General features: G+C 42.8%; 1 protein-coding gene across 1 annotated transcript in view; it reads left to right on the top strand.

Moving 5' to 3' along the window:
- ZCCHC7 (zinc finger CCHC-type containing 7) overlaps window positions 1-13,127 on the top strand; it is a 276,559-nt gene that overhangs the window by 149,515 nt on the left and 113,917 nt on the right. The window contains exon 4 of the mRNA XM_040361632.1: window positions 7,777-7,896. Within this exon, the coding sequence (XP_040217566.1) occupies window positions 7,777-7,896 (120 nt within the window). The remainder of the gene's footprint in view (window positions 1-7,776; window positions 7,897-13,127) is intronic.

Genomic DNA, 13,127 nt, shown 5'->3' with positions numbered 1-13,127 from the left:
GTTTGTATTCCATGTTCTAAAATCTCAACATTCCGATGGTGAGGTATCGAACATGCTCCAGTCCATTTATGTCTGCAGGCATTATCCTGCTCAAGCGCATCTGACCGTCTTTTTCAATAAAGAGGTCAACCAGGTCTGGTAAGCACAATTTACTACTTGTTCACATTGGGTGTCGTACTAATTATCCAGGTGGTGGAAGATCAATTAAGTTTGCACGACCGGAGATGGTTTTTGTATCACAGCAAGAAATATATCTATAGGATATTCAAGCATTGATGTTGTATCTTTGTTTGCACCAATGGGACTTTATTATTTACTATTGATTTATTGATTGATCACGTACAACAGGACACATTTTTATTTTACTTGTTGCATATTATAGGATAATATATGTGTAATTACATATTACTCTATAGCGCCCCCAGTACACTTTTTAGCACGCAATGGGGTAAAATGCATCAACATGTTTCGCCACAAGTCACTTCCTCGGGATCCATGCGTATTGTCAATATATTTGTTTATAAAAAAAACAATTGACATACATAAAATACAATAAATTCCAGACACAAAATTTATCAAATTGTGAAATTTCACACGTGTGCGGTTGAATGATGTAGACAGAGTAAGAGAAAGACACAGAAAACCAATAAAATCACTGAACGCACACTGACCCTTGCAAAAAGGTGGAAGAGGTGGTCACAGCTGTGGGGGGATGGGATGAACGGAAAATAAATAAGCAGACCAAAATCTTACCCAGTGGTAGCAACACCTAAAAATGAACCTAGCTCAGATACAAAAGGGCATGGTAGGCACCTCCCTATGGAACGATAAAGAAAACTAAATAAAAAAAGCAAACAAAATATGCATATAAATATATCGATCTCTTCCAAACTCTATAAACCTCAAAAAATTCATAAGATTTCCCCTAATGGAGAGAAACACCTTCTCCAGAGGTCAAACATCTACACATGTCTCCAAGGTTCTTGTGTTGATTAAAAAAGATACCCAACAAGCATAAACCTCTATATTATATTCAAACAGCCATTCCCAAAATCGCAGATTTCCATTAATCTACCATTCAAGACTTGCCACAATCTGTTACTGGTATTATTCAGACCTGCCCAGGGTTAATGGCACCAGTAGCACAAAGGAGTCCTGCAGTAACACAGTATGCCAGAAATACTAATGATGACTTCTCTATTAGACACAATTGCTCCCCTAAACATAGATATCTGCAGACATAGCCACATACCTGTCCACATGGCACAGTAAACCTTTCCAATATGGCACCCCAGCAACTTTCAGAGATCAGAAGGTCCTTTTTATGCATCTGCTTCTAACCAGCCTCCTGACATCATGGCTCCACCTTCTTCCATGCAACGCACATTCTGGTGGACTGCTTTTTCCCACATCGCCACTGCTGTTTCTAGGAACACATACCCAGAAGTGACATCAACAACGGTGTTCTACCCTAAACAGGAAGGAGGCACAACAAGGAACGCATTCCCCATCCCATATTGACATAAAGGCACATCGGTATATTAAAACCAGAAAAAATACCTCCGGCATTACAACCCTGGTTAACCAATCCAGTTACATTTATCATCTAAGCAAGACAAACTATCTAACCATCAATGGGTTCCACTTGTTTAACAAAGTGGCTATATAAAGGGCGTTTGTCCAACTTATCGGGTATAATGCTCAATAAATTAAAAAATAAACTCGGGTATAATGCTCAATAAATGAAAAAATAAACTCGGGTATAATGCTCAATAAATGAAAAAATAAACTCAACTGCGAGAGAAACACAACTGCAAGCTCTACCCACACATGCAAGAACTAAAAAAAAAAAAATCAAACATCCAAAATACATGGAACCTTTCTTTGTGTTACACAGGGACAAAGTTGTTTTGCGGTCCCAGGACTTTTTCTCCACCTTAATCAGTATATTGTCAGGCCCCTAAAGTAATTGCCCTACAATGCCTGGATGTTGTGCTGGCAGTGCAATTTTTTTTCCACTACTCATTTTTTTTTTTATAACATTTGTTCTGTGTGAAGGATTACACAAGGGTCTCGCTGCATCTCATTCCACCATTGCTACGTGGTGACAGGTGTGATGGAACCGACCCAGCAGCCAGCTTTGGTGCTTCTGTCAGTATACCACATCCCCCAGTCTGGACATGGATACCGGATGTTATATCTGCATAGTATACAAGACTAGCCGACAAATTGGCTTGTATGAAACTGGATTTTTTTTTTTTAACAAACTCACTATATATACACACACCGTATATACTCGAGTATAAGCCGACCCGAATATAAGCCGAGGCACCTAATTTTACCACAAAAAGCTGGGAAAACTTATTGACTCAAGTATAAGCCTAGGGTGAGAATGCAGCAGCTACTGTAAGCAGAAAAGAGGGCAACAGAAGAGTGGCACAAAATGGTACAATGCATATCCAAATCATATATTAATACTTCAAGACCGTATAGGCAAACTAGAAGGTCTTGATGCCGTGGTACATGGTCCCAGCGCAGGTAGCAGCCTCCCCCCAGTGCTTTTAGAGGATGTAACACGGACTGTACTATGTTCCACACTTGTGCCCAAAAGTGCGAAGGTTCTGGATACGTACATATAACTTTTTATACTCATTGACCCAAGTGAACTTCATTAAATCACCTCTACAGGCACTGTTGGGACGCACAGTGGAGGGGACATCAAAACAAATTAAGAGACTCATAGCCTTTATATTTGTAGCAGCAAGGATATCTATAGCCAAATCTTGGAAGTCCCCTACGATCCCCTTTCACCTGCTGAAAGCTAAACTTTCGTGGATAATGGTGAATGAACGCCTCTCGGCAATTTTAAATAAGATTGCATGGTTCGACAAAATATGGGACCCCTGGATCAACTATCCCACAACTACATAATGAAATGGGATTGGCTCGGGAAAATCTTTCTCCAGGGCCGGAGTGCACCCCCCTTCATTACCCTCTATTCTTCTCTCTGATATCTCTGTTTCTATTTCTTTTTCTCTTCACCTGAATTTGCTTTGAAGTGGATCTTTGGACCAATTATGGTCCCTGAGACCACGTGGAAGTTCAGTTAGTGGGTCGCAAGTTTGGTTTAGGTTTGACCCTAAGAAGTGGCTGATGCTATATTAAGTCTTGCGTGCATATAGGTTTATCAGTAATGTAACTGAAACGATTTGTTAATGTACAATTACTTCCAATTTCATTGGCAAATGCTGATACTGTATTTGTTAAAATTATCTGAATAAAAATGATTGGAAAACAAAAAATACACCAAAATAAATTTTAGGGCACACAAACACAATACATTGCAAATTTTTGGGGGTAAAATATAAAAGATCAAATTGCAGCAATTAAATAGATACTCAACATGTCAAGTATTAAAATTGCATGCGCCTCTGAAACTGCAAACGAAAACACAGTATAGGAAATAAAACCTGAAAGGGGAAGTGAAAATATCCCCACATGTAGTGTACATGTGGATATTTAATTGTAAGAATGTGCCACGTCCTAATACGTATGAACAAAGGAATAACTAGGGGCGAGTTGTTGGACTTTTCAGGCACTATTGACTGGTCAGGATATAGTCACACACAGAATTTTCTCTAAAAAAGTGGAATTTATTAAGACATAAAAAATATACAGTACATATTAAAAAGAGATTGCCATCAGCAGCAAAACTATCTGGTAAACCAACTTTAACAATGCAAGAACCTCCAAAAATATACCAGGAATGTAGAAAATAGGTCATGGATGAAAACAACAGAGTTTCAGTGATGAGGTTGGAAGCTTTCATAACATAAAAGACAACCCGTATTAAGATTAATAGTCCTGTGTAATGATGGAGGTGCAGACAGGTGTATGTCTGAGATGATATGGCTTGCAAAGTTAGCTGACTCGACCGGTTTCGCGCTTGTTACAGCGCTTCCTCACGGAGTCTCAGTATGGTTAGCTGCAGGACAATAATAAAAGAAAAAACACAAGAAAACAAACAGGTCCAAAAAGTAAATTAATTAAACAATAAACATAATTATATAAAAAAGGCACACAAATGGGCATGCAGATAGCGTAAATTACCCTCAAGAAGGAAAGAAGAGGGGGGGGGGAGGGAGGGGGATGAATGTGAAAGAAAATAGAAAAAGGTTAAAGGTGGTCCTAGAGAGCGGGCCAGAAAAATAGATAAAGGGTCCAGTGTAAAGTCATCTCACGAGCATTCACTCATTAGTATAATGGAAGCAGGGATATATAGTAATAATGTAGAATAGACGAGAAGGTAGGAGTCATAGAGTCAAATTTATAATGACAGCAAAATTCATATGGAAAATTAATATACTCACAGATAGTATTAAGGCATATTAGTAATCCAGTAGTAGTAAGTACAAAGCATAGGAAAGGTAATTTCCTAGCAAAGGATTGAATAGCTAGGTCCGGGCTGCTGGACGTTGGGCAAATGTAAAACAAACTCAAAATGGCAAGAAGTCTAAAGAATAATAAATAAATGATTATCTATAATTGTCAGTGTATATATAGTAAACAGAGTGTATATTAAAATAAAAAAAGGAGGAAATGGTCAAAATGTCTACAAATTACCTTCAGTGGAGTGTAGTTGCCAAGAAGGGAAAAAGCCCAAAAGGGGGGGGGGCATCCCTGGTGAAAGGTATACGACCTATAAAGATTATCACAGTGCCTGAGTATCAGCCTTCAATGGCTATTAGGCAATAAGAAACCTGGTGAATAAAAGAAAGACAGACAATTGCTGTCAGTGTAGTTTGTTCATGAAGGGGAAGGAGGCAGGAGACACAGCGATGAAGCTGGATCAGTCTTGCCTGTATAATAATGGCGACGGCACCCTCAATCCACAAGCCTCCCGGGAGACTGCAGCAATAGGTGTCTCAAAACTGGAGGCTTAAATCGAGCCCCGCTCCATGCGGAGAAGACGTACAGCACGGCGCGGCTGTATGACGTCATCCGCAAAGGCCGGGCAAACCCTAACAAACGTAGGCGTCGCATAAACACAGGCGGCGCGCTCACGACAGAGGACTCCATCTAGTGGTGCAATTGAATATCTCCACGATGGAAAACGGAGATATATAGTGCGCGGCCAACATTATACATGGGGAGAGAAATATCTTGTGAGATAGAACAAGGTACACAGGGAAGACACGCTTAGAAGGACAAAGAAGAAAGGGAAGGGAACAAAACAAGAGACACAAAAAGGCGCCTGAGAGGGATTGGCACTACACAAGCCCAATCATGTAAATTACATTAATTGCATCATAATTTAAATAGAACCATAATGTATATTACAATTAAATTTATTGATTCCTTTGGGAAAACAAATAAATAAAATTTTTGTCGGGACAAGGATGAGTATAATGAGTATAAGTAGAATAAATAAAGATCATGGCGAAAGTTACAATTTATACAGACTTCTCAAGATAAATACTATAGATCATTGTGTAACATAGCATAGAACAACGCAACAATGATAATTGCATGAAGATCCCCAATTGAAAAAAGATGGAGGGTGGGGGATTTTATTATGAAAAATCAAAATTGATAATGTTATAACCATACCTTAAATCATACATTAAATACAATGTATAGTAATATTGCCTGAAGTTAATAGCATAGTAGGAAGTGTAACAGACAATAGATTCAAGACTTGCAATAGAGATATGTAATAAAAATGTATATTTAAGCATGTTTCCAGTAAAGCTCATAAATTGTATAAATGATCAGTGGTTATTAATGGAAAGGGAGGGGAAAAGGGAGAGGGGGGTGGGGTAAAAAGGAAATGATTATAAAAAGGGTTTGTAAGATTGTGCCTCATTGAGGCCGGGGGTACATAGTGCATTGAGAACAGGAAGTGAGGATTTCTCAGAATTAATAAGGACATTTAAAAGCAAAATCAAAGGATGAGGTAAGTGAAGGAGGACTGCACTAAGGTAAAGGAAGCTATTTAGGGAAAAAAAATTGTACCTTTGCAACCCCTTTAACCACTTCCCGACCGCCGCATGTATATATGTCCACAGAATGGCACGTACAGGCAAATGGGCGTACATGTACGTCCTTGCCTTCTAGCGGGGGGGGTCCGATCGGCTACATGCGGCGGTCGGGTTCCCTCGGGGAGCGATCCGGGACGGCGGCGCGGCTATTTGTTTATAGCCGCTCCGTCGCGATCGCTCCCCGGAGCTGAAGAACGGGGAGAGCTTCCCCGTGCTTCACTGTGGCGGCGTATCGATCGAGTGATCCCTTATATAAGGGAGACTCGATCGATGACGTCAGTCCTACAGCCACACCCCCCCTACAGTTGTAAACACACACTTAGTGAACCCGAACTCCTACAGCGCCCCCTGTGGTTAACTCCCAAACTGCAACTGTCATTTTCACAATAAACAATGCCATTTAAATGCATTTTTTGCTGTGAAAATGACAATGGTCCCAAAAATGTGTCAAAATTTCCGAAGTGTCCGCCATAATGTCGCAGTCACGAAAAAAATCGCTGATCGCCGCCATTAGTAGTAAAAAAAAAAAATTAATAAAAATGCAATAAAACTATCCCCTATTTTGTAAACGCTATAAATTCTGCGCAAACCAATCGATAAACGCTTATTGCGATTTTTTTTTTACTAAAAATAGGTCGAAGAATACGTATCGGCCTAAACTGAGGGGAAAAAAAATTTTTTAGATAGGTTTTTGGTCGATATTTATTATAACAAAAAGTAAAAAATATTGCATTTTTTTCAAAATTGTCGCTCTATTTTTGTTTATAGCGCAAAAAATAAAAACCGCAGAGGTGATCAAATACCACCAAAAGAAAGCTCTATTTGTGGGGAAAAAAGGACGCCAATTTTGTTTGGGAGCCACGTCGCACGACCACGCAATTGTCTGTTAAAGCGACGCAGTGCCGAATCGCAAAACCTGGCCTGGGCATTTAGCTGCCTAAAGGTCCGGGGCTTAAGTGGTTAAAATACATAGGGAAGCCCTCACCGCCACACAAAAGAAAGGACGGTGTTGACACAAAAAGGACGGTGTTGACAAAAAAAAAAAAAAAACCTGTGTGGCTCAGGCTACGATCAATAGGATAATATTCAGAAGTGTCATGCTATAATAGTAAGATAACTAGCGATCAAGGCTGTGGAGTCATCACTCAACCATTTTGACCATACTTTATAATTTTTTTTTAGGACATCTTCTGTTGTAATGTATATCTTTTGTATAATGGTAAGGTGCCATTTACCAGTTGTTTCCAATGTGTTATTGTTGGAGGGGTGGATTGTTTTCTAGGTAAAAGTCCCTACTGCCACTTTTAGAAGCTGTCGTAATGGCCCTATTGAGCCAGCCTCCCCATTCCTTTGTTTACTTTCAGCCATTGAATGGTAATGCCCTCCTCGGCAGATCAATGGGGTAGTGGGGTGAGCTGTCGGCTACATGGCGAACAGTGTCCTAGCTAAGCAAGGTGCTAAGCATGCATGGGGAATGGATTGTCTGTTGTATGCTTACTCCAGACTCAGTGCTCAGGCCCCCTCCATTTGACATACTAATGTGCCTGTTCTTGGGCATTTGTTATGGGGAGGAGTGACCAAATTCTAAAGAGTGTCTCTGACATACACACTATGAATTCCACTGACTGTGTCATCCATGAGAATCCAGAAAAATATGGATTTACAGGAGTTATTTCTGTGTGGATTATGTGGCAAGGTATTGCATGACATGCTTATTTTTTCTTCACCTCTTTAGGCTCAAGTTGGTTACCTTTCTAGAAGACGAGCCAATCGTTACTACACAGATGACAAAAATGTTGTATGCAGGAACTGTAACTTTCGTGGCCATCTTTCTAAGAACTGTCCTGCTCCTAAGGTAAATGTTATGATTAGCCCATTGCGTATAAGAGAAAAACTCGGATCAGTAAAAATAGGCTTTGCTGGTGCAGTGTTCACTGCTTTTATTTTTTTAGCACAGTTTTTAGTTTGCTGCATCCTCCAGGTGAGATTACCCTTTAGTGTTTACCTCTGAGATGCATAAGCAAATTTGATGAAATCCCCTCCAAAGGTAAGAAGAATTCCCATCTTGGTTGTCTTTCGAACATTTACCCCATTGGATTATTTCCCTTCACTTGTTCTGATGTCAAGTCTAAAATTTTGGTTCTCTTGTTGGACAAATAGGGGTGAATGTCCCCGATAAGGACATAAGTATAAATATAAACTTGCCTACTAAAAAACAATGCATTTTAACTGCTACCATCTACCACCATACATATACTAAAGGTGAAGTAATGGGTTGTAATTTTCCCAGTCTCATTTATGAGTCACAGTGGATAAAGCACCATCAGGGGGGGCATTGCATTGGTTAATAGCTGTTGACCGAGCCATCATTAAATAGCTTTGTTCAAAGACATTTTGATCTGAGTGGATCCAAACAGCTTAGTATTAGCTCCGGCGTGTTCACAAACCCCACGTGCAGAGCCCGCCGGGAGGTTGGTGCTGCGCTAATCACAGGCAGTGAGACACTGTCCCAATGCGTGACTGCAGAGATCAGGGAAATGTCTCTCTGCCTGTAATTGGCGCAGCACAGTGTCGACTTCCTAGCGGGCTCTGCACGTGGGGTTTGCAAACACGCCAGAGCTCTACTTACAACAGACGAAGTAGAGGAAGTGTTGGCTGAGTAATTGTCAATCAAACTATCGCATCACTGAAAACGTCAACATGTCCCTGATAATGAAGGGGTAAACACATATGGAGATTGCTCTTGTGCTAGATTTATATTACTCTGCATAGCGCCATTGTTTGGATAACACAATGAAATTAAAACTCGACTCTCACTGCACAGGCCCAGTACAGTGACCAATCTGTCATAGACTGCTCCCTGGTCTCTAGTAATGTAAGCTGGCAGGACTGGCTCCCAATCCTGATGATTTTGACAGTCAAACATTCCAGCATAGTCAAAGTTGTGCTTGTGCAGCTTAGTTAGTATTCATTAGAAGGCAGGTGTGCCTTATTGCAGCAGAGACATACCCTTTCTCTTCTGCAATAAAGAGCTGACTGCTTGCATTTTTGTGAAATTTTAGGCGTGGTTTCACTTTTTCGTTCATGGACGGACACAGCCTTAATCTTGACTTGGTGGGTATTGGCCTTCCTTTAGGAGTTGACTAGGAAGAAACTCATATAAAAGGTTAATTTATCATACACACCCTCTGGGTATAACCCCTCTCTCTGCATCTCGCAGATCAGTTTTTGTCTGCCTAGTTTCAGGAGAAGACATGGCTCCCTTCAGGCCCATGGCTTGAAGGCTGTTCAAGATTCTGGATTTTTATTTTTGATTTTTTTCCCTGCGATCTTCGATCAACTGCCGACTGGGCAACAGGCTGGATCCTAGATCCTTGTATTCTTCCCAGTTTTGGCCATCGAGCGTGTGCGGACCGTAGCTGGGTCGTCCACGACATGCCCGTCGCTCTAAGGGTGGTCGGTGAGCTTATGCGCTCCAGGGCTTGCATAAAGACCGGTCTACAGGGCCAAGTCGCAGTAGCCTGGCCGACAGTCATCTCCGTTACCATGCGGAAGATGCACTGTCCAGGATGCTCCAGCATAAAACCACAGGAGGGTAAGTACTACTACCTTGTTTCGGCAAGAAAACCGAGCTGGGCATCCCTGGAGAGGTGAGTAAAGGGCTCTATATTTCCCTTCCCCTTCCCTCCTCCCTTGACTGCTGAGGTGGGGGTTGCCCTGGGGAGCTCCACCAGAGAACCAATATAAAGTATAAGTGCATAGATATTGCTTACTTGTGTCCATGTTGTCAGCTGCTGCTTCCCTCTTTCAATGTAGAGAGCTGCATAAGAGATTCTGCTGCTGTGTGTCTGGCGACCATTTTTTCTGTGACCATGCTGGATTGTTTGTATACCTGGCGGCCATTTTTTTGTAGCCACACTGTTGGCCTCTACTCAGAGCTCGGTGGCCATACTTTTGGGTTGTGGTGGCCATCTTATAAATCAGCAGCCAAAGGACAGCAGCCTTGTAGATAGCAGTCATTCAGCAGACTGACAGTTATATTCAGCGGACAAGAAGCAGCTCAGCTAGACGGCACTGCACTGCTGGTTCCAGGGTGGTGAGTCCTCTGGGGGGGGTACCCCTCATCTCTGCTGCAGTTAGGAGGGAGAGTTGTCCACCTTGCTTGGAATCCCTGTGTCAATCGTGTGGGCAGCATGGCGTCAGAAAGAGACGCTTTTTCCCTGAAACACCTGAGCTGGCAATTGATGCCCCTGCACCCGATCTATCGTGGACGCTATGTCGGCAATTCTAGATGCCTTCATTTCCAAAGTGGAATCAGCGCGTGGAAGAACGGGGCTAGAAAGCGCCCCCGCCATCTTCTGGGGACAGCTCAGATACGGAGCCAGGTCTAGCTACCACACAGGACCCTGACTCTGAGGTATCTGACGGTGCAGACCTAGAGCGGCCAGACAGTGAGGATGACTCTGGACCCGGGTCAGCTCGTGAGAAGGCTCTGGTGAGTGACCTTATCACCGCAGTGCAAGATACCCTAAAAATAGAGGGGTCTGTAGAAGCAACAGAAGCGCTGGTCCCCTTTGGGTTCCGTAAGGCGACCCGCACTGCTAAGGGGTTCCCTTGTGTGTCTTATTTAGACAAACTTTTATACAAGGAATGGGACAGACCACAAAAAAACTTTTTTGTACCTAAAAACCTAGCGGTACGTTACCCACTGGAGGAGAGTTTCTTAAAGAAATGGACCTCGCCCTCCCATAGTGGACCCTTCTGTGTCCAGACTAAACAAGCTTACCACCCTTCCGGTGGAGGGGGCTCCTGCCTTCAAGGCCTCGTCGGACAAGAAGGCAGAGTCAATATCCTGTAACCTATACACTGTAGTAGATTCAGCGGTACGCCCAACCATTTCGAGGTGGACCCGACAGATCCTGATCAGGCTTACGCCATAAAGTGTCAGGCGCCTCCCTATCACAATGCATTCGACCAGGGCAATGGTGCCTCTTGGGGTTTCTGACATAAAGTGTCTGTTTCCCAGGTGTATAAGGCGGCGACCTGGTCGCCCGGTCACACTTTCACTAAACTTTACAAGTTGATGTGAGTGCATATTCGGATGCTTCTTCGGCCGCCAAGTTTTGCAGGCGGCTGTTTAGAGTTACAACTCCTCAGTTGAGGAGCTCTGTTTTGGGGTGAAGTAAAAAATTTTTGCTGTTCCCACCCCTCATTTTTTGATACTGCTTTGGGACGTCCCACTAAGTCAAGATTAAGGCTGTGTCCGTCCATGAACGAAAGATCTGCATTCATGTACGGACACAGCACCCTCCCCTCCTTTTTATGTTTGTACTATATTTTGACGAACTGATCGGCGAGATGCAGAGAGAGGGGTTATATCCAGAGGGCCCGCCCCCTGGCGGGGCTTTAGGGTGTGTATGACAAGTTTACCTTTTTATATAAGTTTCTGCCTAGTCAACTCCTAAAGGAAGGCTTTTACCCACTAAGTCAAGATTAAGGCTGTGTCCGATAATGAACTTTTTTTTTTTTTCGTTTTGGATAGAGTATGGAAAGATTGTAACTACTGTTTGGAGAGGAAGTAGACTTCCTCTCCAAACCTTTACATGTAGGTAAGCCTATAATGAGGCTTACCTATAGGTATGGAAAAAAATCCCCTAAACCTGTACAGTTTTGGAGATATTTCCAGAGCATGCAGCCAGTGACATCACTGGCGCATGCTCTCTGAAGGAGCAGCCCACGTGTGCCTTTCCTTCCGAGCCCGTGCTGTGAACTGCAGCTCCTGTGTGCATGTGTGAACCCAGAAGAAGCTCCGGAAAAGATGTCGGCCTTGACAGCAGTGTGCGGTGACCGTTGCAACAGCTTTGTAAGTATTTCACAATGAACTAGTATGGGATTTTTTTTTCAGCGGTAAACAACCTATTTATTGTTATCAGGGAGAGATTTTTTTCCCATTTCCTGTTATGCTGACAACCACTTCACTTCACAGGAAGTAGGGGAAAATTTGCTACGGGTTACAGAAAGAAAGAAAAATCTGACTGGGGTTTTGGCCTTCCCCCTACCCCTCCTAACAGCATTTGTATTTCTGTTTTGGTGCTGCTTCAGAGTTCCTTCTTTTTAAAATGTCCGCAGGACAGGAATTAAGGAGAAATCTCAAACCGAGCCCCCAGATAGAAAAACCTCATGGGGGTTCCAACTCTTTCCCGCTCTGTCAAAAACAAAGAAATACATTTGGGCTGGACTGGCTAATTTTTTATAAGATCTTTCCAAATACTTTGGATAAGTGCCCTTCGTGTCACCCTCCAAATAGCTTGCAAGGAGAATGTTGCCTTCAGAAGATACACTATATAACAAAAATTATTGGGACGCCTGCCTTTACACGCACATGAACTTTAAAGTGATACTAAATATATTTTTTTTTAAATAACAAACATGTCATACTTACCTCCACTGTGCAGCTCGTTTTGCACAGAGTGGCCCAGATCCTCCTCTTCTGGCGTCCCTCGGCAGCTGTCTCCGCTCCTCCACGCTTCTGATAACCCCCTCTGGGAAGTGCTTTCCCAAGGGGGTTACCTTGCAGAGGCGCTCCCGATTCCTGTAGTCGGTGTCCACGACTACAGGACTCGCCCCAACCCTCCCATCATTGAAGTTGATTGACAGCAGCGCGAGCCAATGGCTGCGCTGCCATCAATCTATTTAACGAAGAGGCAAGAAGACCGGGACGAGATCAAGCATGTTCTCGACGCGGGACTTTCGGGGGCTCCGGTAAGTAAACCGGGTGGGTGGGGGCGCCACGTAATCATCAGATGAACCTTTATAACCCCTTTAATGACATCCCAGTCTTAATCCGTAGGGTTCAATATTGAGTTGGCCCACCCTTTGCAGCTATAACCCCCTGTCAATAAGGTTTAGGAGTCCTGACCTCAACCCGAAAGAACACCTTTGGGATGAATTTGAGTGGAGACTGCAAGCCAGGTCTTCTCGTCCAACATCGGTGCCTTACTTCACAAATGCACTTCTGGAAGAATGGTTTAACATTCCCATAGACACGTTCCAAACCTTGTGGACAGCCTTCCCAGAAGAGTTGAG

This window comes from Rana temporaria, chromosome 1 (genome assembly GCF_905171775.1).
Source record: "Rana temporaria chromosome 1, aRanTem1.1, whole genome shotgun sequence".
In the NCBI taxonomy this organism is placed as follows: domain Eukaryota; kingdom Metazoa; phylum Chordata; class Amphibia; order Anura; family Ranidae; genus Rana; species Rana temporaria.
Note: the sequence above shows the minus strand (reverse complement) of the source record. Positions and strands in the feature narration are given on the sequence as shown.